Raw genomic sequence first — 27,062 nt, 5'->3', positions numbered from 1 at the left:
CCTTTTTGATTCCTCACTCCCTCCTTTCCTTTCTCTGTTGCAGTTTTAACACTACTATTATAAGAGCTAACAATCATTAAATGCTTTGCTAGGTATTAGGCTCTGTACTAAGCACTTTTTTGGCATTGTGCTACTTAATACTTAAAACTATCCTATGAAGTAAGTCTTACTCCCCCATTTTACAAATGAGGAAATTGAATTCCAGAGAAGGCAGGTAACTTGCTCAAGGTCATATAAGTGGAAGGGCTGGTATTCAAATTCAGGTCGGCTGGACTCCAAAGCTTAGGCTTTCTTCCACACTAACTTAGATTTAATTTGCTCTAATATGAACTAATCAGGCTTCTTCATACATTCCTTTAGATAAACTTAAATACTCCTGTTTACACACTCATTATTTAAGCATTTTTTTGTTAGTTATCTTATATCTCACTTTCGGTCTGCCTCCCCCACTTAACAGCAAGCAAAATAAGCAAAATGAAAGAGTATGCCAGCTGAGGACTTTCCATGTCTTAGTTTAAACTTTAACTTTTGGAGTAATAAGATTTCTTTTGATTATAAGAATCTTTCTCAGTGGATTAAAAAGGATATTCCCCATGTTCTTTCCTTAAGGAAGGTCTGGAATAATGGCAGTCAAGACAATCATCTTTTAAATAAACACATAACTCTTCACTCAAAGACTTTTTGCTTTCCTAATGGGATGTGGATTATATAACATACGCACGTTTTAGAAATAATTGTAGAATCAGAGACATTTCGTGATTATTCCCACCAAAGTTTTGCCATATTAAAAATGTGAGGAACTGGGCCAGACTTGGGATAGCAAGGTTAAGAGCTCCCATTCCAAAGTTAGAGCAGGTTGGGTCCCAGCTTAGTTATTTGCTAATTTGTGTGACCTCACTTTTCTGAGTCTTCATTTTCTCAATTGGAAAAATGGGGCCAATCATAGTTCCTAACTCCAGAGTTGTTGTGAATGAAGACTGAATGAGTCAATATGGTTAGTGCCCCATAAAATTCTTGATTTTATTATTGTTTTGTTGTGTTGCTGTTACTCCCACCGTGTGGTAACTCATAAAATGGTACGTAAATTTCAGTTTTTGTACCACATAGCACATGTACATACAAAAACATTAAGAAAAGCTGATTTTAACAGTCATTAGTTATGATGTCCATTAAATTAAATGGCTTAAGCTATCCCCCTGTAAAATGAAAATTAGTATTTATTTACTTAGAATTACTCATACAACTAAGGAATGTTTGGGATTCCCTAAATGATACTATGGGGTGTCATTATAACAACGTGTGCAGAAAAAGCACTCTCAGCTTCATGTCAAGTAGAAACAAGCATTCAATTATTTGTCTTTTTTATCCTAAAACTATTATAGTAACAACATACAGCGAGATATGGGCGTAGGCACTTATAATTCTTCTGTTTCCCCAAAGATGTCCACAGTTGAATGGCTAATTTAACGCAGAATATTTGTTATTTTAAATTTTGTTGTTAAGCAGTCTTTAGAAAGTGCAGCAAAATGGAATATTGCAAAGAAGCACAGATGGTATCTGACTGCTTACATCACAAATGGAAGTGTGTGTCTCCTGCCCTTGTGAAATGTGTTTCAGCTTGTTCAAGTGCACAGGCTAGTTTTACGACATCTGATTGTGCGTGCGTGCATGTGTGTGTGTGTGTGTGTGTGTTCAAATGGTTCAATATGCCTATTTAAAATTTTTTAAATAAATAAATATTAAAAGCATATATTATTTATCCATATACCTATCAAAATATGATCTAATCCACGAGAAACTGAAGAGAATAAGTTTAAATCTGAAGTACAAATGCTTTTATGTAGGTTTCTGTTTTGTTTGTTTTGGTTTCACTTCTTTTCACGTTCTTACCTGAGAAGATTTGGCAAGCTTCTGGGTATATTCCTTCTCAATCTGCTTCAGCCTGCTGTTGGCCTGAAAAACACACGTACATGAACACACACACAGTGACCTGTGAGCTTGGTATCTCTTCCACATGCCTATCACCAGGCAGCTGGGACGGCTGCCAGCTGCACCGCCCTTCTGGAGCAGCCAGAAAACCACAGGGCTTGTCTTTGATCTAACGCCAACTATTCATCACTTAAAAAGCAAAAAGAAAAAGGAAAAAAAAAGATCTCTCCTGCCAATTATTAGACAAACACAGACTTCTGTGGAAAGAGAAAGGGAGAAGGAGATAACAGAAATAGACACAGCAAAAGTGTGAAGGCTCAGAAAGTAAAAATGGGGAAAGGGAGAGGAAAGAAAGAAGAAAAAGGAAAAGGAAGAGGTGGAGAGAAATTGGAGGAGGAGGAAAATGTAACACTCTTTCCCTTAATTTAAGGAGAGAAGAAATAGATTCTCCTGGAGAGAGGCACACAGGGGATTTTGGATTCACTGAGGACAGTTGAGCCCTCCACTCCATCTAACACACTAGAACTATTTTTGGAAGTGACAAATATATCTAAATCAAACGATTTTTATGTCCTGGAAGTAGTGTGGCCTTGCCAGAATAAGCCCACATTCCTTAAACTTATCCTTCGCCACTGAAGTTCCACAATCCTTTGTATGTGACCTGCTTTCCGGTTCTCTGGAAGCCTTTGGGATCGTCCCTTTGTCTGTAGCGTTTGGAAGTGTCACGGTGACATGCTCTAGACTGGGCCTTTCCCTCGCCATTGTCCAGGCACTAAGGAGGCCTTTCAAACCGAGCTGTGTTCTTCCTCTCTAGAGGAGGTTTTAGTCATTACTTTCATAATTTCCTCTCTTTTCCCCGGGTATCTGTCTGTCTGTCTGTCTGTCTGTCTCTCTCTGTCGTCACTCTGCAGTTCTGATTCTTGGACCTCTCAGGTTTATCATCTCTTTCTTATTGTTTCTATTTTCCATTTCTTTGCCTTTTTTATTTTTTGTAGAGCTGTCTCAACTTTCAATTTTAAACTTTCTATTGGATTTTAAAAAAATTCTGCCATACTATTTGTAATTTCCGAGAGTTTGTTTTTTGTTGTTGTTCTCTGAGTAGTATCACTACCCCCCTTTTTACAGATGAGGCAATTGAGGCACAGAGAGGTTAAGTAACTTGCCCAGCATCACACAGTTGGGAAGTGATGGAGGAGCCAGGACTCAATCCTGAACAGTAGAGCATGGGTGCTTTACCAGCGAGAGCATATTGCATAATGCCTGTTCATATAGTCCCTATTTCTCCTGAGGTTATTAATTTCACATATACCTATACACATCTATATGTCTCCACCACACACACACACACACACACACACACACACACTTAAAATTTTGTGTCTGATCTCTAGAGTGTCTGTTTTTTCTGAGTTCCTTTTATTTATTTGCTTTGCCAGCCTGGTTTGGTCTCTGCTTTTCACTTAAGATGCTTTCCTCAATTGTCTGGTGATCTTTGGTGTTCTTTCTTATTTAAAGTCAGGCCCTCTAAAATGGGCAGGCTCAGAGATAGGTAGATCTCATCAAAGGGCGTCACAAAGGGACCTGGACTTTTCCATGCCAGTGTCTGACTAAACATTCTTCTTGGACAATTTTGCCCAGAGTTGCACCCTCCACTTAACGTACTGACTGGCAGCACAGATCCGGCTGCCAGTGTTTGCAGCAGGGCAAACAGGTGCGCAGGATGTTGACTCTTGCACAGACCCACTGCGCTCAGCTGTATCTGGATCCCTCTAATTCCATCTCTCCACAGAGCAAATCAGGGTTGGGGGCAGGGGTGGATAGGGAATAAATTCACACGTTGAAACCCTAATCCCAATGTGTGGTCCTGGGAGGTGAGGTCTTTGGGAGGTAACTCGGTCAGGGGGGTGAAGCCCTCATGAATGGGATTAATGCCCTTAGGGGAAGAGGCCAGAGACCTAGCGATCTTTCTGCCACGCGAGGATACACTGGGGAGCCTGCAGCCTGCAATGTGGAAGCGGCTCTCCCCACATGGCAGAACCCGACCATACTGGCACCCTAATCTCAGACTTCCAGCCTCCAGAACACTCAGAAAGAAATTTCTGTTCTTGGTAAGACACCCAGTTTATGGTGCTTTGTTATAGAACCCGAGCTGCTTACAACAACAGTCATGTTTTTTATGGACTTAAGTTCAAAAGCAGTTCTTTAGAGTTTACGCCATAAATCTCTCTGCATCTATAATCCCATTGAGTACACTGGGTAGTTTTGTTTCTTCGAGAATACAAAGGGCACGTGACTACTGTTATGTTTTCTAGTAAGCCATCAGACTGTTCTAGCTCTACAATTAATAAAGTCACTGTCCAGTATAGAATGAACGCCACTTTGAACCTCTTGAGGTTTATCTGTTTTGATTCACATTCTGCCAATATTTTTTTAAATCACAAAATGCTTGATAAAGTATTTCTTGCTCACCTAATAAACACTTACAGAGCTCTTACCATGTGCCATGCACTGTTGTGTTTTAAAAATATTTACTCACTAGGAATGTAAAAATGATCATGTCATAAAGTTAATTTTCCCTAGAAAAGCTGGAGTCCGAGATGCTGGTTAGTGCAGGACAGCCTGCGTGTCAGCTGCAGGCACGCTCCTGAGCCTGTGACTAGCCAGCCCAGAACCCCCAAACTCAGATAAGTTCCTTTACAGCTAACTCTCCAATTCATTCATCCACTGCAGGCAATTGGGACTAGAGCAGTGAACAAAACAGATGCAAATCTCCCCCTACCTTTATGGGACTTCTATCCTAGAGAGTAAACAAAACAATGTATAATGCGTTAGGTGGTACAAGAGCATAAAGCAGGAAAGAGAGATGAGAAGCGATGAAACGCAGGGGGTGGATTACAATTTTTAAAATATGGACGTTAGAGAAGGCCTCACTGAGGATAACATGTGAACAAGGCCTGTAGGGGATGAGGGAGCCATGGCGAACTCTAGAGAAAGAGCATCCAGGCCGACAGAGAGCCGACACCAAGGCCCTGAGGCTGGCACAGCGTGCTCAAAGCACAGTGAGGTGGCCAGTGCGGGTGGACCAGTGAACAACATCCCCCTTGGCCGAGGTGTGGTCTGAGGGAGAACGAGCGGCCAGATCCTGCACGGTATTGTACACAACTGTGAGGAATGTGGTTTTTAATATGAGTGATGAAGTGTCCTGAAGAGTTTTCAATACAGGAGTGACGTGATTTAATGTAAGCATTCATACGATCACTCTAGCTCTTGTTTAGGGGCAAGAATAAGCAGAGAAGCCAGTTGAGAGTCTATCACAAATAATCCAGGATGGTAACAGAGGAGGTGGTGAGAAGTAGTTAAGATTTGAAAGTAGAACCAGTTGGATACACTGTATGATAAAAAGAAAGGAGTCAAGTATGACTTCAAGATTTTTGCCCCAACCAACTAGAAGGATGGAGTTGTCATCATTACCTCACATCAGAAAAACTATGGAGGCGGGGGCGGGGGGGGAGATCAAGATCAAGCTCAGTTTTGAGTTTTGGACACCCTAAGCTTGGAGATGCCTGCTGGACATCTGGTGTTGAAATGCATATTTAGATATTTGAATCAGGGGACTGGTCTAGGTTAGAAGCATAAATTCAGACCAGTATCTAAATGGCATATAGAATTCTGCTACTGGATGAGAACTCAAGGCATCAAGTGTCTATAAAAAGAGAAGAAGTCCAAGTATACTGAGCCCTGGGCCTGCAAATGTCAGGAGGCTGGAGATGAGGAGGAAAGCAAACGATGCCCAGAGAGATAAGAAATCAGGATAATATGGAACCTTGAAGCCAAGTAAAGAGTTTCAAAGACTATTCAACTCCTACAACTGTGTCAAATGCTACAGAAAGGTCATGTAAAGTGAGGACTGAGAAATGACCACATGGCTTAAACATGTGGAGGACATTGGTGATTTGGATAAAAGCAATTTTGGTGGAGTGGCAAGGATGAAAGCTAGATTACAGGGAGCTCGAGAGTGAGGAGAGGAATTGGAGCAGATACAAACAGATTGTTCAGAGCTTTGTTACAAAGGGAAGGACAGAAATGGGCTGGAAGCTGCATGGAAGTGGGTAAAGAAAGAGCTGATTTGTTTGTTGTGTTTTTTGTAAGATGAGAGAACTAAGAGCATGTGTGTAGGCTGATGGGAAAGATCTGGCAGTACAGAGGGAAGAAGAGAAGATGCCAGAGATTCCCTGGAGCTGTGTCCCTTAGTGAAGGACAGCGGGTGGGATCGAGAGCATAAGGGGAGGAGATGGCCTTTGCTGGAAGATGCAGGTAAATCACCCTCAGCAACAGTGGTGGAAACTTCAGATTAATCCCATCTGCTCCAGAAATAGCAGGAATGATTCATCGGGGAAGCAAGAGTGAGGGTGGGAGGAAAGATTGTGGGAGGTTTGAGGTGTGAGGAAAGGATAGGAACAGTCATCTAGGAAAGTGGGCTGGAAAATGTAGTATGAGTCCCAGGTCTCCAGGAGGCAGTCCGGTCCACTTGAAATTACCAATATTGAATTTAACGAGACCAGTTGGTGATATATGAAAGCCTCTAGAGCTTGTAATAGCTAAAAGGAGCAGAATCAATACTCGAGAATAATGAGAGTCACGGAAGAAATACAATTGATAACAACCTTCAAGGTTTTTACTATGTATTTGAACCTCAGTCACAGCTGCCTGCATTTCTGAACTTCTCAGATAAATCTATAAGGCTCTGGTTTAGCATGGTTGAAAATTTATAGCTAATTTATTATGCAAACTGTCCCCAAAACATTTTTTGAATAATTTTATTCTCTAGATGGTACTGACTGTACGTTTCATTTCCAAACATAAAATTAAGTTAGGGTGAGTTATTTGAATCCAAGTCTTATTTTCATAGCTGTCATTACTATAGAGAAATACAATTTTTAAACAATCATTTGCAGCATGGCCTGAACAGATGTAGAATACCAGATGAGAAAAAAAAAATCACAATTTTTGAAGTGCGCAAAGCTGTTCTTTTTTGCTGTTGCTGTTGTTTTAATCTCGGGCTCTTTCTCACTGTTCCCACTTATGCGTGGCCACGCCCTCCACCCTCACCAAGCACTCAGATCCCCTCTGCTTTTCTAGAGCCTCTTCCTCTGGTCATTCTTCCCTGTTAAAGAGCCCACTGTGTTGTGTTGGTCCACGTTCTCTATGTAATTCCTATCAAAACCTTGGGTTTAAAACCCTATTGGAAAGGAACAAACCAACAAATTTTTACAAAGGTTGTGAATGGTTGTTAATCATCTCAATACGCTACCCAGGGTACTTTGCATTATATCTTAATTCAAAAAAGTCCTTCATTCCTTCCTTTATTTTCCATTTCCTATCACTAATCGTGAAAATTCATTCATTATTTCCAGGAAGGTGATTTGGAGGGAAGAAAAGTAGGAGACACCTCTAGAACACTTACATTTAAGGCAAGCCCAGATCTTATAAAGACACATTTCTTTAAAATATAATAGCATAAGTTCCTGAATAAAATATTTGTTTTTAGGATAAAGAAAGGATACTTCCAAGATTCTTGCAACATAGCATAAACCTCAAATTATTATAGTCTTTTCTTTCCAAAAGCTTTGTAGGAATCCACTTGAAGCTTCCTCAAACACTGTGAATACAGGGATGGTCAGCTGGTGCCAGATGTTAATACATAACTGTGTACTACCCTACAACTAAAATATTCTGAAAATTCTTGAGAAATATTTATATTTAATTTCAAATAGATACAGAACTTTCAACCTTGAAAATATCGATATTTTACCTCATAATAAAGGTACAAATTTGTGGAGAATGAATAAAATTCACGATTAAAATTTCATTCACAAATAAAATTTCATGAGTTTCCACTTGGGCCATGATGGAGCAACAGAGACCACCCTTAATGTGCTATAGTAAACAGCTGGAAAACTGGACAAGACATAAGAAACACTGTTTTAGGATGCTGGGAAACAAGAAGAACAGGACTGTCAATCTATGGAAAGAAGGGGGAAAATAAGGTAAGCCCTACAACCTCTCCTTCTTCCTGGAGACACAGTTTGGGCCTGAACATAGCAAAAGGGAATTGAAGCAACCAAAGCAGTACTGTGAATTGAGGAGATGAAGACTGGAGTCTGGAAAGGCTGAGGCAGCTGGAATTTGTGGGGGGAAGAGCACAAGACGGAAGGGAACATACGGAAGTCCAGATATCAACATGGGTTCCCTTGGGTCTGTTGCTGATACTTACCTATGCACGTATAGGGTTAAGTTCTACAAGACCAAGTAAAAAGTGACTAATGAGCTTTCAGACAAACAATTCCCAAAGCGTACACAGGCTGAGAGATATTTGAATTCTGACTAGTCAAAATGAAATCCTCATAGAACATCCAGGAAGGTCACACTTTAGTTATGGAGTTAGACTCGCCTTAAGAGTAAAGGCAACTTTAAATCTAGTCTAACAAAGTTTGAAAACAAGCTTCAAATGGGTCAAACTGGTTATCTACAAGTAACTTAACTGCTTCCTAAACCAAGTCCAATGTTTTTAAAAATAAGTGGAGAAAATCCAGCATTCAACAATGCAAATTTTATAATGTCCAGCATATAATCAAAGATAACTAGACATGAGAAAAAGCAGGAATATGTGAACGATAAGCAGGACAAAAATCAGTCAAAAGTGTTAGAACCAGAAATGACAGAGATGGTGAACCCAAATATTTAAACAAAAACATGAACATAATGAGGACAGAAGTGAAAGATATTAAAAAAAACAACTAAATAGCCTAGAACATGATATATTATCTGAAAGAAAAATTTCACTGGATGGGGTTAAGCACTACAGAGGAAAAGATCAGTGACAACAATACTATGTTAACATCAAAGTAGATTTGAGAACAAAGAAGCTTAGCAGAAAAAAGAAGGATATATCATAATGATAAATGATTTAATTCATAAAAATGATATAACTATCCTAACGTGTATTATCTAATTTCATGAGTTTCAAAACACATGAGTCAAAGAGTGATAGAACTGAAAGGAAAAAGAGGCAAATCTACAAGTTATAATAAAGGAGATTTCAACCCTCTCTCTCTCAGGAATTGATAGAAAGAATAGATATAAAAGTAATAAGAATACAGATGATCTGAAAAATGCTGTCAACCAATTTGACCATTAATCAAGAGAGAATATTCTGGGCCATACAACAATATCAATAAATTTTAAAAAAGAATTGAAAGCATGCAGAGTATATTCTCTGACCACACTAAAATTAAATTAGAAATCCATAATAGATATGTGTCTGATAATCCCCAAATATTCAGAAAATAAAAAAATACACACCTAATTTCCATGAACCAGAGAAGAATTCACAAGGGCTATTAGAAAGTATTTTAAAATTAATGAAAATTGAAGCATTGTGTTGGTGGAATGCAGTTAACTCAGTGCTTAGTGGAAAAATTTTAGTTTTGAATTATTTTATTAGCAAAGAAGGAAGATCTAAAATAAGTGATATAAGCTTCCCCTGAAGAAGCTTGAAAATGAACAGCAAATGTTTAAAACAGCAGAAGAAAACAATGTATGTAACAGTAGAAATCAACGGAATAGAAAACAGAAAAAGAGAGAAAATCAATGAAACCAAAAACTGGTTCTTTGAGAAGAGATCAATAAAATTGATAAAGCTCTCGGAAGAAACAACAGAGAGAAGATGTAAATGACCAGTACCAGGAATGAGAGAGAGGGCACCTCACTATTGGATCCTACAAACATTAATAGGACAATAAGGAAATATTATGAACAACAAATTGCCAAATATTTTTTGATAATTTAGACAAAACGCGTAAATCTTTTAAATGATACAAATTACCAAGTGTAACTCAAGGAGAAATAGAAAACTCAGAGTCTTATATCCCTGTATGTATTAAACACACACACACACACACACACACACACACACACACACACACACACCTCTATATTCAAGCCCGAGTGATTTCATTAGTGAATTCTATCAAATATCAAAGGAAGAAATAATATCAACTCCATAGAAAGTCTTCCAGAAAATACCTCACGATAACTGGTTAAAGGAGAGAAGTTCCTCCACCAAAACATGGATTCTATCTCTTAACACCATCGAAAGTCTTACACCATTACTTCTCCCCAGTCTCCCTTCCTTTCACATTGCCAATATTTTCTCCTCCATTGACTCCTTTCCATGTAATTACAAAAAGGCTAGTTTTACACACACACACACACACACACACACACACACACACACACACACAGCCCTTCCTGCTATGGTGTCACAAACATTTACTTTAAGTGCCTCCTCCATGCTGGGCACTGTATGTTTACAGAGGTAAAGATTTAATGCAGTCGGGGAGGAGACAGATAAGTGAATACGTAAGATACAGCCTAAGTGTCATGAAAGAGCCATGCACAGGGTGTTATTAGGGAAACACTACGAGATACATCACCTCACAGGCTTTTGTAAGGAGATGAATATTAAAGGATAATGACGATGATGATCATGATGGTAGCAACAAAATAACGAGTATTTATTTTGCTCTTACTCTCCTGACACATACTCTTTAAGTGCATTACACATATCTGAGCCTCTTAAAACCTCTGTGAGACAGGCACGATTATTATCCTCGTTCACAAATGGTGAGACTGAGAGTCAAAAGGTTAAAAGACTCACTCAAGCTTATCAGGTAGGAATGAGTAGGAATCAACTAACTGAAACAGAAAGAGAAGAAAATTCCAGGTGAAAGAAGTAACGTATACAAAATCTTGAAGGAGCATGGTATATTCGAGGCACCATGCTTTCCTTTCTTCACAACCACATTTCTTGGAAAGGTAATCTTTACCCTCTGCCTCCATTTTCATTTATGCATTAGTTCTGGAAATATTGACTGAGCAGCTTGGTGACTATCGATTCTTTACTTATGACCTGAATTTGACCTGTTCCCGCCATTCAACCCGTAAGTGACCCTACTGCTGTAATAAGAGGCCATTTTTATAACATTCAATATTTTTTATTGTAAAAGTAAATACAGGGTGTGGTGATGGTTGTACAAGTCTGTAAATTTATTAAAAACTCATTAAACCTCACTCTTAGAAGAATTTTATGGTATGTAAATTATACCTCAATAAAGCTGTTTTTAAAAGTTATATACATGCTTAGTGTAGCAAAACAGATATATACAGATAAAATATTTCCTGTAATCTATCACCCAGAGTAACAATGTCGACATTTTAGTGATTTTTTATGTGCAGTAATATATTTGCATGTATCAGAGTATTTCTGAAGTCTTAAAACTGGTATTTTCGTCCTCTCATCAACCCTTCCCTGTTTGGCATTCTACCCTCAGTACTCACAGGAAGGATGACACAGCAAAAGGATAGAGAAAACAAAGGAGGTCATTTTTGGCTTTTGACGATAATCTGGGCTGATGGGATTCAGGGCATAAAAGTTAATCAGTCAAAGTGGGTTTTATTCTGCCTGCTTCCCCCACTTTCTCCCCAGCTCCAGATTAGAAACAATTTTTCAGGTTGGGAGAATGAGACATAGTCTGAAGTGAAGGGGAAAATGTTTACCTGCAAGTCTGACTCTGAGAAAACGCCCTGTTTCTTGCTCTGTTCTGGGACACACCTGAGGGCTGGGGACAGCACAGAAACCCCGTACAGGTACAGGCAGGGCTAGTCTAAGAGCAGAGCAGCCTGTACCCACAGGTGGGAGCAGGGGACTGCCAAAGATCGGTGTGGACGACAGATGCCTCAGTGCATTCTGGGATGCTGGGTGGGTAGGTGATGCGCAGGACACAGGACCCCGTGTCTCATCGCCACACGATAAAGCCCTTGGGCTTACGCTGGCCTGGGAGTAAATGGGAGAGATACCGAGGTCTGAGGGACTGGGAACAAGTATCAAATTTTTGTCACGCAGCCAAATGGTGACTCAAAACCGAATTTGAGATTACAGTGAAATAAGCACATCTGCATTTATGACCTTTGCTGTTACGTCGCTGTTAAGGGTGAGGGTGAGACTTTGGTGGTACTTGGCTCAGATCCCAGCTTTATGTGCCCGGTGAGGATACAGATATGAATGAGATGAAGTGCCTTATGTTGCATCCTAAGACTTTTGAATCTTACTCTGTGTCAAGGATAAGTTTTCAATTTCATACAATCATTACAAGGAAGGGTACTTTAATTAAAGAATCCTTCTTTTCCATCATTATATATAAATCCCAACTTGAACTCAAATAAACAAAATCTTGAAAGCCAAAAGAAAAAAAATCCCAACTTGAGAAAATGGCAAACTAGTGTAAACAACAAAACATCTGTAAATGTCAGTGCTCCAAATTTAGTGACTCTTCAGTTTTAATTCATTTCTGGAAAATAGATTCAATCATTTTATATAGTGGCTTTACCCAGACAAAAATCTAATAATTAGGAACTTCCAAATGTTTTGTTTTTTTTGTCTCTATTTATTTTGTAAAAATCCTATGGAGAACCACATCCTCTATTAAAGAAGGGAAAAAACTGGACAGTTTAGGAAAAGGGCTGTAGGATCATTACCAAAATCACCATTTATTGAGTATCTACTCAGTAAATATTGGTGGACCCATTCTTAGGAAAAGCGCCCATATTCCTGAATTTGGCCCTATTTTTGAATATGCTGAATCAATATTGGATATATTTTCTGTCCACACAAAGTTAATAGCTATGGCCAACACTGTGGTCTCAAATAATGCATAATGGCAGATAACCTAAAAAACAACACAGGACAGTTGATTTTCTGCTCTTACTGTAATTCACAAGGGCTAATTTTCTCACCATTGCAACATATATATTTACATGGCCAACACCCATAAATGATCACATAAGATTTACAAGAATTTCCACCCCAGTCACTGAATTAGAAAGCAAACTGTGAAACAAGCTTATGGAACTAGTTAAAGAATTAAGATCTAATCATATTTCAAAAGCTCACCCTCAGAGAAGCTCTCTGAAGCAAAGGCCACAGAAACTGAAACTCATTTATTACTTGGGCAGAAATACAAACTTTTAAGAGAAGGAGGGAGGAAAAAAAACTTCAGTTTGCTTAAGGGAAGAAGCAACTATTCTCTGATGTGCAAAAAAGAATTTATCATCAAAGACCAAATGTAAATGGGGTCAATTAATTTTTTTTAAGAATCTCTACCTTACATAATATTTTATGTCTTTGCTACTATCATGCTTTTCACCAAAATCTAATGTTGCACGATTTGACAAATGTTAAAGGAAAATGACTACTGCATTTAACAAATTTTAACATACATAATATACATTTCAAATATACTTAATATATTTACATTTGAGTGGCACATTCGTTGGTACAGTGCTTCTAGGAAACAGACAGAAGATCCATTCCAAATATGTCACTTCAGACATCAAAAAATGTTGACATTGTCCAATGATCAAATGCAGCTAATTGAATTATTGGTCAAGTAATAAACTATTGCAAATGAGCTTTGAATTTAGGAGTTAGATGTCCTCATTTGGCATCCTCATAAATCACATTAATATTTTACTTATTATTTTTGAAAATTTTCTACTTTTTGGCTCATTTGTATAAGAAAAAAACGTAATGAAATAATGTCTTATAAAAGTTGCGATGTTAGATTTGTAGGTGGTTCAATATAAAGCATTAATCTCAATACTTGACAAAAGTTTTATTTCCTCTAGTGGATAATTTGGAAGTTTAGAATAGGTACTGAGAGGACATTTTTAAGATGTAGTCATTAGGTCTTCCTAATTAAAAATGGCCTAGAGATAATCTAGTTTTTCAGGATCATCCATATTGAGATACAATTACCATGCCAATTCATCGAACACTAATATTCGCAATGTTTGACAGTCAGTATGAAGCCTATGTGAGTATAAAACATGCGCTAGCCCACATTCAGTCTGAAACATAAGGTCTTCAGTTAGAATAGTTTCGTTGCTGTGCTGGTGAATGTCCCATTGCCCATACCCTCAAACCAACTCCAACCATCTTTTGCATGAACTCAAATTGCTTTGATTGGCTATTGCAACGATGACTGCCAAATGGTAAGCAGTAGAGTATGGTGGCAAAGAGCATGAGCTTGGAAGTGAAACCTGCGTGGTGTGACCACAGGCAAATTTTTTCACTCTCCTGGGCATGACTTTATAATGTGCAGAGCAAGTGGACAATCAAGATTAAACGGCACTGAGGTTTAGCAATGTAGGAAGGGTGGAAGTTCAAGATGGCAAGAGATCAGAGAGTGGTGAGTAAGCACTGCAATGAGGACCAGGTTCTTCAGGAGGGAGGGAACAGGGAAAATAAAAAGTAAGGCAAGAGTGATTTAAAAAAAAAAAAAAGAGAACTTGATAGACTGAGATCTTGGAGACGAACTAGCTGAGCAACGTTGGTGTCTGAGGCATGGCTCTACTTTTTGATGGATAAGTGGAAACAAGATAGACGTTACTTTACTACAGCTGGCTATTAGAGAAGCTACCTATCAAAATCCATCTTTTGCAGTCAACTCGAGTTATTCTTTCTTTTTCATTCTTCCACTTTGAACCCATGAAAGTAACTATTTGTCTCAGATTCTTCCCTGGGGGAGCAATTTTCTTCCTGACATGTCTCCAAGACAGGGGTGCTCTGCTGCTTTTGCCATTGCTAATAATTTTTATTTGTAAACGTCTAAATTATATAACTGACACATACAGAAGGACATATTCTGTGTGTTTATAAAACACGATAAAGAACTCTCCTACAACGACCATACAACTTAATACCATCTAGCATTGCAAATGCCAGTGCTTCCTCCCACCCCACTCTATCCCCTTCACTAATGCAAATTAATCGCTATCTTGAATTTTATTTTCCTGCTTAAAAAATGATCATATGTGTAAGGACCTTTAACAGGTTATTTAGGTTTACTATTTTTTAGCCTTGTACAAACATAATCATGCTCTATGTTGTTTCCTGAAATGTGTTGTTTCTCACACAACATTGTTCTAAGAGTTGTTCATGATATTTTCATTTTAAGCTGTAGTTCCTTCATTTTCATTGCTTCATAATATTCAATTGTGTGAACAGATCAAAATCATTCATTCTTCTGTTAATGGGCATTTGAACTTTTTATGTTTTTTCTTCCATGGGCCATGCTGCTGTGAACATTCCTGCACATGTCTTCTGGTGCATATTCATGAGTTTCTAGGCATATGCTAAGGAGCTGAATTGATGGTTCATAAATCAAACGTTCAACTTTACAGGACAGTGCAGCAAACATTTTATGTTCTCACCACAGTATATAAGAGTTCTTTTTTTGGGGGGGGAACGGAACAGGACTTTATTGGGGAACAGTGTGTACTTCCAGGACTTTTTTCCAAGTCAAGTTGTTGTCCTTTCAATCTTAGTTGTGGAGGGTGCCGGTCAGCTTCAAGTTTTTGTCCTTTCAGTCTTAGTTGTGGAGGGCGCAGCTCAGCTCCAGGTCCAGTTGCCGTTGCTAGTTGCAGGGGGCGCAGCCCACCATCCCTTGCGGGAGTCGACCCGGCAGCCTTGTGGTTGAGAGGACACGCTCCAACCAACTGAGCCACCCGGGAGCTCAGTGGCAGCTCAGCTCAAGGTGCCGTGTTCAATCTTAGTTGCAGGGGGCAGAGCCCACCATCTCTTGTGGGACTCGAGGAATTGAACTGGCAACCTTGTGGTTGAGAGCCCACTGGCCCATGTGGGAATCGAACCGGCAACCTTCGGAGTTAGGAGCATGGAGCTCCAACCGCCTGAGCCACCGGGCCAGCCCTATAAGGGTTCTTTTTGTTCCATATTTTCAATCATACTTTGCATTGTCAGACTTCCTATTTTAAATAACAGCTTTAGTAAGATATAATTCACATATCACAAGTTTCACACTTTTAATCTTTACATTTCAGTGGTTTTTAGTATATTCATAGTTGTACATCTATCAACATTATCAAATTCCAGAACATTTTCATCACCTCTAACAGGAACCCTACTCTCATTAGGAGTGACTTCCCATTTTCTCCTCACCCAAGGCACGGGCGGTCACTAATCTACTGTGTCTCTCTGGATTTTCCTATTCTGGACATTTCATATAAATGGAGTCATACAACATGTGGCCTTTTGTGACTGGCTTCTTTCACTTAGCACATTTTCAAGGTTCATCCATGTTGTGGCATGCATCGGTACTTCATTACTTTTCATTGCCGAATAATATTCCATTGTATAGATATACCACAGTTTGTTTAACCATTCATCTGTTGTTTGAACATTTGGGTTTCCATTTTGGGGCTACCATAAATAATGCTGCTGGAAATTTTCTTGTGTAAGTTTCTTTTGGAAATATATTTTCAGTTTTCATGGGTGTATGCCTAGGAGTGGAATTGCTAGGTCATGGTAACTGTATATTAAACTTTTTGAGGAACTACCAACTATTTTCCAAAGTGATTGTACCAGTTTTCATTCCCACCATCAAATATGAGGGTTCTAATTTCTCCACATCCTTGCTAAAACTTGTCATTTTCCATTTTTTTTATTATAGGCATCCTAATGGATATGAAGCGGTAGCTCATTGTTGTTTTAATTTGCATTTCCTTAAAGACTAATGACACTAAGCATCTTTTCTTCATCTGAGATGATCACATGGAGTCTCTTTGCTTTTAATCTGGCAATGCAGTGGATTGTATTAATGGGTTTCTAACATGAAATCATCCTTGAATTCCTGCATGAGACCCAGCTTTGTCACAATCACTTTTTATATACTGCTAGTTTCCCTTTCTCCTTTTTTGTTAGGAATTGTATACTCAAGGTTAAATGTGAGATTGGAATGTAATTTTATTTTTACTGCCCCTGGGTGATTTTCATATCAATATTATACTGGCCTTGAATGGACTGGGGAATACTCCCTTCTTCTTTCCTCTGATAGATTTTGTATATTATTGAAATTTTCTGTCCCTTCCCTTGAAAGCTTGATAAGAACTTGAGCATAAAATCTTTTGGGCCTGATGTTTTCTTTGATGAAATATCTAAAACTAAATGTTCTAGTTAATATCTATAGCACTATTAGAGTTTTCTATTTCTTTTGCATTCAATCACATTTTCTAGAAAATTTTCCATTTTATCCAGATTTACAATTTTATTGGCATAAAATTATTCATTATGTTATATTTTCAATCTTTACTGGATTTTCTCCCTTGACTATTTGTGCCTTCTCCTTATTTTTCTGATTAGTCTTCCAGAAAGTTTGTATTTTACTAGTCTTTCAAAAGATTAAATTTTACTTTTGCTGAATTACTAACTTTTTATTAAAACTCCCTACTTCTTTGGCATCCATGATATTATTTTTTTATGGTTCTCTGGGCACCTCTCTGACAATCTCTTATTGCTCTTTAGCTGATTCCAAATAAGAATTGCCCCATGCCATCTGCTCTTCCCACCTCAACCCTCCTTTTAAAAATCTACTCATAGTTTTAAATCACCTTTTTATTGATGTGACTTCCAGCTCCATGTCTAGCTTCAACATACCTTGCACCCAGATCCAGACTCATGTCCAACCACAGGCACACAACAAACTGTCTGAAGGAACCTAAACAATTTTTCCCCAAGTCTGTTCCTCCTCCTTCATTAATGACACTTTCATTTAGTCACCCAAATCAGAAACTGAGAAGAATTTCTTAGAGTCTTTCTACCTCACCCTGATAGTCCTGCCTACTTTTATTTCTAGGTCCTCAACTTTTCTGTCCTGAATTTTTTAAAAATTAAATTTATTGGGTTAACATTGGTTAGAAACATTATGTAAGTTCCAGGTATATAATTTTATAATACATGTGTATATTCCACTGTGTGCTCACCACTCAAAATCTAGTCCACTTCCATCACCATATATTTGATCCATTTTACCTTCTTCATACTCCCTCCAACCCCTTTTCCCTCTGGTAACCACCATACTGTTTGTGTCTATAGGTTTGTTTTGTTTTGTTTGTTAGTATGTTGCTTTTTATCCCATATATGCGTGAAATCATATGGATCTTGTCCCTTTCCATCTGAGTTATTTCACTTAGCATTATACTCTCAAGATCCATCCATGTTGTTGCAAATGGCAGTATTTCATCTGAATACTCCACTAACAGCAATGGATAGATCATCCAAACAAAAAGTCAGTTAGGAAATACCAGTCTTAAATGACACATTAAACCAAATGGACACAATCGATATTTATAGAGCTTTCCATCCCAAAACGACAGAATGTACATTCTTCTCAATTGTACAGGAACATTCTCATGGATAGACCATATGTTGGGGCACAAAACTAGTCTCAATAAATTTAAGAAGACTGAAATCATACCAAGTATATTTTCTAACCACAATGTGTATAAAACTGGAAATTAACTATAAGAAAAAAGCTGGAAAAACCAGAAATATGTGGAGATTAAACATGTTACTGGACAACTATTGGGTCAAAGGAGAAATAAAAGAGGAGCTCAAAAGATATATAGAAACAAATGAAAATGACAATGAAATATAAAAAAATTTGGGATGCAACAAAAGCAGTACTAAGAGGAGAGTTTATAGCATTATGGGCCTACCTCAAGAAACAAAAAAAAATTTCAAATAAACAATCCAACATTACACCTTAAAGAAAAAAAGAAAAAAAAAGTGAAGCCCAAAGTCAGCAGAAGAAAGAAAATAATAAAAATTAGAGCCAAATTAAATGAAATACAGAATAAAAAGACAATAGAATAAGTTAATGAAATGAAGAACTGGTTCTTTGAAAAGATAAATAAAATTGATAAACCTCTGGCTAGACTCACTAAGGAAAAAAAAGAAAACACTCAAAATCAGAAATGAAAGAGAAGTTAAGGACATCACAGATATACAAAGGATTATACAAGAATACTATAAAAGGCTATATACCACCAAATTCAATAACCTAGAAGAAATGGACAAATTCTTAGAAATATATAACCTTCCTAGACTCTCTTGAATTTTTTTTTTTAAAGATTTTATTGGGGAAGGGGAACAGGACTTTATTGGGGAACAGTGTGTACTTTCAGGCCTTTTTTCCAAGTCAAGTTGTTGTCCTTTCAATCTTAGTTGTGGAGGGCGCAGCTCAGCTCCAAGTCCAGTTGCCGTTTCTAGTTGCTTGCGGGAGTTGAACTGACAACCTTATGGTTGAGAAGACGCACTCCAATCAACTGAGCCCTCTGGCACCTAAGCAGCAGCTCAGTTCAAGGTCCTGTGTTCAATCTTAGTTGCAGGGGGCGGAGCCCACCAACCCTTGCAGGAGTTGAGGAGTTGAACTGGCAACCTTGTGGTTGAGAGCCCACTGGGCCATGTGGAAATCAAACCAGCAGCCTTAGGAGTCAGGAGCATGGAGCTCTAACCGCCTGAGCCACCAGGCCAGCCCCGACTCTCTTGAATTTTTACAATAGCCTTCCAATTGGTTGTATTATTCTATTTCTTTATCTATTTTATTTTATTTTATTTTATTTTTGCTGTGAGATATACAGAGGGTGCCAAAAAATGTACACACATTTTAAGAAAGGAAAAAAGTGTATTAAAATTGTAATATTCAATATATACCGATAACAAAAGACGAATACAAGTCATATGTATACATTTTTTTGGCACCCCCGATATACCCACCCACCACCTTTCACCTGTGTTCCATCTAAAATGTAAATATGACAGATCACTTTGCGTCAGTGACGAGGCTCAGTGTAAGTGCCCTGAGAAGGCTGGAGCAGCAGGGACAGAATCCCGAACCTTTCTCTCTGCAGTCTTACCCTCTCCAGTGCTCTGCTCCTGTGAACTACAGTAAACACATGGGCTCAGGTCGTTCTCTGAAAGCTCTACTTGCTTTTGTTTTTTTCACGGTGAGGCTCTAAACTAGCGGCTCCCATCTGGATGACCTGGATTTAGGAGACCTTGCAGCATGATCAGAGGACACAAGAAAAAGCCTGTTAGAAGAGCTGGGGGCCTACAAATGGAATCTCCATGATCTTCGGTTGAAGGATGTCTGTCTCCTCTGCCCCCATTACAGACGCTGAGTTTTTCGGATGACTCAGTTTCTTCTAACGAGGCCTTTGCAGCATCACTACTAAACGTCCCATCTTAGTCTAACACGTTCCTGGGGAATATACCTCATGCATGGCACTCACCAACTGGCCTTTTATTTCCTTTCAGACCAAAATTGGCACCATAGGCCATCACTCCTATATCCCAATTACATGTTGTTCTGATCCCATTTGGAATGGGTAGGTCTTCAACGTCATATGACTTTTGGGGGGTGCTTTGTTTCTGTCTGATGTCAGATCATTTTGCTATAGCATTCATGGAAATCGTCTAGATTTCACTAGAGGGAAAAAAAATCAATAAAAGGGTGACAATAGGAGACTAAAAATAAAATAGGGAACCAAAATCTTGAGAAATAATTTTACAAAGCCTAAATGTCTGTTAAGAAGCTATGACATTGAAAACTATTTCCCCGAACAGGATTATGACAAAAGAAGAAAGTAGGAGAAATGACACCAGAGTGAAAGGAGAAAAATGTTCTTTGAGATTCTAAACTACTGAGTCAGAACTGCCAGGATCTTGTTCCCATAAATCTGTATTAAAAGCTCTCTGTTTCTTTGATAATCAGCCCAACTTGGGAACAACCACTGCTCTAGCTAACTGAGGATATGACTAAGGGCACTTTCCTACATAAAAGTATTAGAACAATAATTTCTAAAACACATAATTTCTGCTTACGCTTCTGCTATATTATCTCATTTCTACTGTGATTTTTCTGTGAAAAGTGCCCAAGTTGAGATTGGCTGTTTTAAATAAATGAATATCATCAACTTTGAAAACCCCAAAAGGGTTCCTATGGTAACACAGAGCAAAGATAATAACCACAAAGATCTAAATAATCAAGGTTGCTTAGTGATCTTAAGCTGGCTTACTTTTAATGGGTTTAAACGTAGTAAAAAGCAAACAGCTCCAAGGGGTCAGTAAGTATTACTACAAGAATTTTTACCTAATTATGAGGTCCCCCCAAACACCGAATAAATATAGAACGGAATATACTGTTTAATCATGAAAGTAATTAAAATACATAACTACAATTTTCACTGAGTCCATTACTCTCAGAAAGTAATTATTTATCTAATTCAAGTCATGCAGCTAGGTGTTAGAATTAACTTCTCTGAATTAAATACAAAAATGGAAAGTCATTTTAGGATTTGATCCTCAATCATTTTCAACCAAATATCCAAATTCACTTCAAATTCACACAAGAACTGCAGCAGCTTCACCTAAATCAGTTTTCTACAAGTTAAACATCCCTCCTACACTCAGATGTGATTGTGGAACTACTTTGATCTTTATTCCCAAATTTATTGCTCCGTGTAATCCATGACAAAATATAATGTGATTTACTATATCTCTATATGACAGCCCAGCAGCTGACAGAACTTAATAATTGAGCGTAAGAAAAATACCTTCTGGCACTAAAATACACAGATCATAATGGGGGCTCTTTAGTATCACTTTACAATGAAACCTATATAAGCTGATCATAAGAACTTCAAAACAATTCTTTTTTTTCTCATGTATTTTTTATTTTTATTCCTTAAATGTGCTTGGTAGCTACAAGCAAGTAATTATGGAACATTTTGCTTTTGTTCTCATTAAAACAGTGTGGGACTAGTCACATGGTAATGTTCCTTTCTCAAAGGACTAAATTTCTCTATTTAATTTGATATAAGTGAAGAAACAAAACATGGAAATCTAGGAGACTCTAAAAAGGTACATTTATATTTGGTTATGATATAGAAAAAGCTAAACTAGCTAATTATGCATTTTATTTATATATGTATATATTTTGTATATATATTTTGGTAATTATATATATAATATGTATATTTTGATAATTATATATATATATATATATATACACACATACATACAAAATTATCAAAATCAGGTGAAATCAAGACCTCACTTTAGAGTTGCTAGCGCTGAATTTCTCTGAAATTTCCTCTCCCCAAACATGAACCTGCATTCAGGGCAGGAAATGTCAGGCTAGATGGTGTTTAGATCTCTTTCACCCTAAAATGTCCAAGATCCTTGAGACTGCTTCAGGAATTTAGTAGTTTTCTTAATGTAAGTGGGATTTAAAGTCTGGTTGATGTAAAATACACAAAGCCAATAGAAGAAAGTGCTTAAATTCAATCTAATTCTAGAGAGCACACAGGTAAAAACAACACTGACCTGCGTGTTCTATTAGCAAGAATGAAAACTGAATGGGTTTTCAGCAGAGACGGCCTCCACCCACACCCCACCTGTATATCCAGGCCCTGTGGATGGAAAGGTCGGCACTTAGATCACCCAAATGCCTTGTACAGGGCCCAAATTATATCCATTTTCACTCCCTGAAAAGCTGATTTCTAAACTTCAAGTAGATGATATGACTGCGAATTAATATAAATGTGTTTCTTGAAACCCTACTTCAGATCAGTGGCTTCCAAACCTATCAGCGCATCAGAATTCCTCCACCTCCAGAGATTCCTAGTCAGCAGGTCTGTGGTGGGTACCTTACATTTCCCTTTTCAACAATCTCCCCAAGTGGGTCTGATGCTCACTCAGAACTTAGAACCCTCCTCTGAAAATCCTTTAACTCCTCTTGCCAGTTTGCCCTATACTTTTAAATCCTGCAGGATGGTTTGGCGTTGCTGACAGCAACTGATATTGATGATCTATCTATTTTATGTGTTTTGTAACCAAACAGTCAGAAAAAAATACAGTTTTTAGCTTTATCATATCAATTTTCCACCCTATGTGATTTTAAAAAATGTTTCTCAACTCTTGCAAAAACTTATACTCCATCTCATATATTCATTTTTTTCCTTTTTTATTTTTGTCATCGAGCAACAGTTGGCAAGCTCACCTAAATGTGATTTGTTCAATATTTGGAAACCCAGCCACATTTACTTCCATTTCTTCCTTCTGACTTAGTTCATCATGTATGGAAACTGGATGTAAAATTGAAATAAATCTCTATCCACTAGGTTTGTTAATATATTCTTAAGTTCTAACAATTATTCTATGGAAAAATGCCATTTGTATGTTCTGTTGGGAAACCTAATCTTTGACTATTGGTCAATAATCCTTTTAACTTCATTATGTTTCTCTTATTCCTTCAGTTTGATCTATATCCTTATTTACCAAAGCTTGGTACAATGGTTATGCGAAAGCACCACTCTTGATGGGGAAAAAAGAATGGTCAAATATGCTTTTCCGTGAAAGTACGATGACCTTGGATATTCTCTTTGAGGCGCCCCTTTCTACCAACACCTACTTGTGGCTCATACCTCCATCCCCCCTTGACTTCCACTGCCCTCGCTCCAAACTCCCACGTCACTTCCCAAGACAACTGTAGTCATCTTTAGTCAGTGTTCCTTTTCAATAATAACAACAGAAACGACTTCAATGTGAGATCTACATAGGGACTTTCATCTGTTTTGTTCACTGATGTATTACAAGTGCATGTAAGAGTAAGGTTTTCAGCAAAAATTCCACCCTTCCTAAGCACAGAGCATATAACACCCTTTTATACACATTCTCCCATTTAATCAACACATAAGCTAGGAAGCAGAGATTCCCATCCTTATTCTCTACATGAGGACACTGTCACTTGGTAAGCTGTCCTCGTCACAGAGCTAAGAACGGGAGCTGGGTCTGCAGCTAGACCAGTGTCCCTCTGTGGCCTGTAAGGACACCACTGATGTCTCCCTACACCGCTCAGATCCCTAAGAGTTGGTTCCTCGGTCTCAAAGGAATAGTTACTGTTTAATGAATTCTTACTATGTGCCCTGCGCTTTACAGAATGACCTCACTTAAAACTGCAAGAGAGGTATTAGGGTGCCATTTTACAAATATAACTTGAGGCGCAGAGAGTAAGCACCTTGTTCAAAATTAGCAAGCTGTGTGGCAGAGATTTGGATTCCAAAAGCCCAGACCACCTCTCGTTCCCCATATGTGCTGTATCAGAATTTTCTCCTTAAAAAGCTATCATTTTATTCTACGCAAAAACCTTCAATGGCTCATAACGCACAAATAATAAGGGTCCAAACAACTAAGTGGGTAAGGCATTCAATGCTCTTCACACCTTGGTCATTAGCCCTTACCCATTCCATTTGGAGTTTGCCACACTGTATCCACCCTCTAAACATGTCCTGCACCTCAAAACAGTCCTGTTTTCAAGCTGCTCCCACCAGTTAGAAAGCCTTTGCCAATTTTCCCACACACTCTAGAAGAACCCATTAAAATCACATCTCTTCCAAAAAGCTTCCCAGATCCCCACCCTGAGAGTCGTTAATTCTGCTTCTCCCCTTGATTATAAAAGCACCATGTACCTCCATGATGGCATCTGTACAAGTTTGCCTTGCAGCAGAGGTATGTATATATGTCTGTCTTCCTTTGCTAGACTGAGCCCTCAGAACAGGACTCGTGTTGAGATCTCCCTTATCGAGATTAGCACAGTGCTTTGTGCAAAAGCAGCCACCGCTGCCTGCTGAACTAAACTGAGAGAATGTCCCAGGAACTCTTGGAAGAAGGACAATATACCAATTCTAAGGTCTTCTTATTTTGCGCACATTTATTATTATGTTAAAAACCGGCAAACAATACTTTAGGAACATTAATATTTCAATTTCTTCAACACAGAAATCATATACCAAACTGTACTTAAAAACTCCCCAACACAGATGGTTACTTGACTTACTGTGGTCACTTTGTAAGGTATATAAATATTGAATAACTGCGTTTTGTACACCTGAAACTCATATAATATTGTATGTCAATTATATTTAAAAAACCCCAAATCTTATATAGATGAAAATGCCAATTAATTAAAGTAGAAACGTGGAAAACGGTCTAGGTACTTAATGTCGCTGTCTCAGTCACCATGCTGACAACACCTTGGATCGTCATCTTAGTGTGTGCCATGATACTCGTCTGGATATTGTAACTGACGATCACCACCTCTGCTTTCATATCCTCTTGTCCTATGTGATCCTTGGCTCCCATCGTGAGTGACTGGTTCTGCTGGAGCAGTATGACGTTTGGGGTCATACACTCGCCACCCAAGCCCAGACACAACTGTTTTGACACCCTTCTGCAGAGAGACTGCTGACATGCTCACTGACTGCAGTGTGAGCTTCGGGACTTAGATGTCTCATCTGGAACCCGGTGCCAACATCCGAGCCCCGCTCATTTGTGAGTGCCTGCTTACACCTGTCTGCTCAAGAAGTTTGATTTTCTGTTTGGGATGATGAAGATCCCAGCTGATCTCAGGCAAAGGCGAGTTCAGCTCATGATTTTCCTTCGCCCAAATGACTTGCTTGTTTTTCTGCACACTTGATTCCAATGTCAGCACAGTGTTGACCTGGGGTCATGTTTTCAGTCTCGAAATAGTTTTGCCTAAAAAATCTCCAGCGGCTTCATACCTGTGGGGACAGAGCCCCAAAAAGCAGTTTCCAGGCTCTCGGCCTCACATAGAAAGGTGCTGGCTCAGGTAGTAAATGGCCATCCACTGTGATCAAATGGCCAGCAGCTGTGGCTAGTTGGCCGTCAGCTGTAACCAGTGAGCCATTAGCCATGAATATAACTGCCGTGGCTAGGCTAGGAGAAGAGGCTAGCAGAGAAAAAAGAGAAGAAAGGGGGAGCTAGCAAGAAGATGGTGGCTGAGTCTGCAAGCGGCGCAGTGAGGGTTGAGAATTGTGTTGCTCCTGGTTCCTGTGTCTCCAACCCAGCCGCCAGTGAGAGTATAGTGGTGTGACTCCCCTACCTATGGCTCCATGGGTGTTCCTTTTTGGCCTCACCATGTCCTGCGTTCTTGTGTGGGGGGCGGGACCGGAGACCCCGCCAGACGCCCCGCACGACACTTGGCGAAGTCGGCAGGATCCCCTGCACGACAAATGGCGCAGCGAGCAGGGTATGGTGTCGGCCAAAGCTCTCCGAAGGGCGGTGGAGCAGTTTGTGCCTATGAACACTCAGTTGCAGGAAGACTAGGAGGAGCAGCTGCCTGAGAGCTGGACCCCCGTGGAGGGGTGGGAAGACATGGACGATTCCCCAACCAGCAAAGGCCGGAGAAAGCGAAGGTCCTTGCGGCCCCGTGGGCTGGGAAGTGCTTGCTGAGGCAGCCCGGATGCAGGACTAGGGGTCCCAGGAGGAAACGCTTGCTGAGTCCTCCGTGGGAGCTGAGGGTGAGGTCAAGGTCATCCCTCACCCCCAGGACAGCCCTGGCGAATGACTATGGACTATGGGGAATTGCCTTCCATCCCTAATTTAATGGACCACTTGACTGTTTGGGAACATACCACCATGTAGTGGAACTGGCGGATGTTTGCTATTGTGTCTTGACCGGCCACCATTGAGAATATGTAAGCACCTTGACTGTGAGTCGCTATTGTTCCAGCACGGTACCCTGAGAGGCCCAGAGAGAGTGGCAGTGCCCTGAGAGGCCCTGGCTGTGTCCAGGAAGTCTGGCTGTGCCCAGAGAGAGTGGCGGTGCCCTGAGAGGCCCTGGCTGTGTCCAGGAAGCCGGGCTGTGCCCAGAGAGAGTGGCGGTGCCCTGAGAGGCCCTGGCTGTGTCCAGGAAGCCGGGCTGTGCCCAGAGAGAGTGGCGGTGCCCTGAGAGGCCCTGGCTGTGTCCAGGAAGCCGGGCTGTGCCCAGAGAGAGTGGCGGTGCCCTGAGAGGCCCTGGCTGTGTCCAGGAAGCCGGGCTGTGCCCAGAGAGAGTGGCGGTGCCCTGAGAGGCCCTGGCTGTGTCCAGGAAGCCGGGCTGTGCCGAGAGAGAGAGTGGCGGTGCCCTGAGAGGCCCTCGTGTGCCCGGGTAGACTAGTGGTACCCTAAGAAGTCCAGGAAGTCTGGCTGTGCCCAGGAGTACTGGTGGTGCCCTGAGAAACCCTGGCTGTGCCCGGGGAGACTAGTGGTACCCTAAGAAGTCCAGGAAGTCTGGCTGTGCCCAGGAGTACTGGTGGTGCCCTGAGAAACCCTGGCTGTGCCCGGGGAGACTAGTGGTACCCTAAGAAGTCCAGGA

At 39.7% G+C, this 27,062-nt stretch overlaps 1 protein-coding gene across 4 annotated transcripts in view; it reads right to left on the bottom strand.

Annotated features, from left to right (window-relative positions):
• The window catches only part of CEP112 (centrosomal protein 112), a 389,712-nt gene that overhangs the window by 133,676 nt on the left and 228,974 nt on the right, over positions 1-27,062 (bottom strand). For all 4 annotated transcript variants that reach the window (XR_004421320.1, XM_033090398.1, XM_033090397.1 and 1 more), the window contains exon 22: positions 1,891-1,953. Coding sequence is in view for 3 of the 4 variants with exons in the window: in XM_033090398.1 (XP_032946289.1) it covers positions 1,891-1,953 (63 nt within the window). In the remaining variant the exon portion in view is untranslated. The remainder of the gene's footprint in view (positions 1-1,890; positions 1,954-27,062) is intronic.

This window comes from Rhinolophus ferrumequinum, chromosome 21, assembly GCF_004115265.2.
Source record: "Rhinolophus ferrumequinum isolate MPI-CBG mRhiFer1 chromosome 21, mRhiFer1_v1.p, whole genome shotgun sequence".
NCBI classification, from domain to species: domain Eukaryota; kingdom Metazoa; phylum Chordata; class Mammalia; order Chiroptera; family Rhinolophidae; genus Rhinolophus; species Rhinolophus ferrumequinum.
Note: the sequence above shows the minus strand (reverse complement) of the source record. Positions and strands in the feature narration are given on the sequence as shown.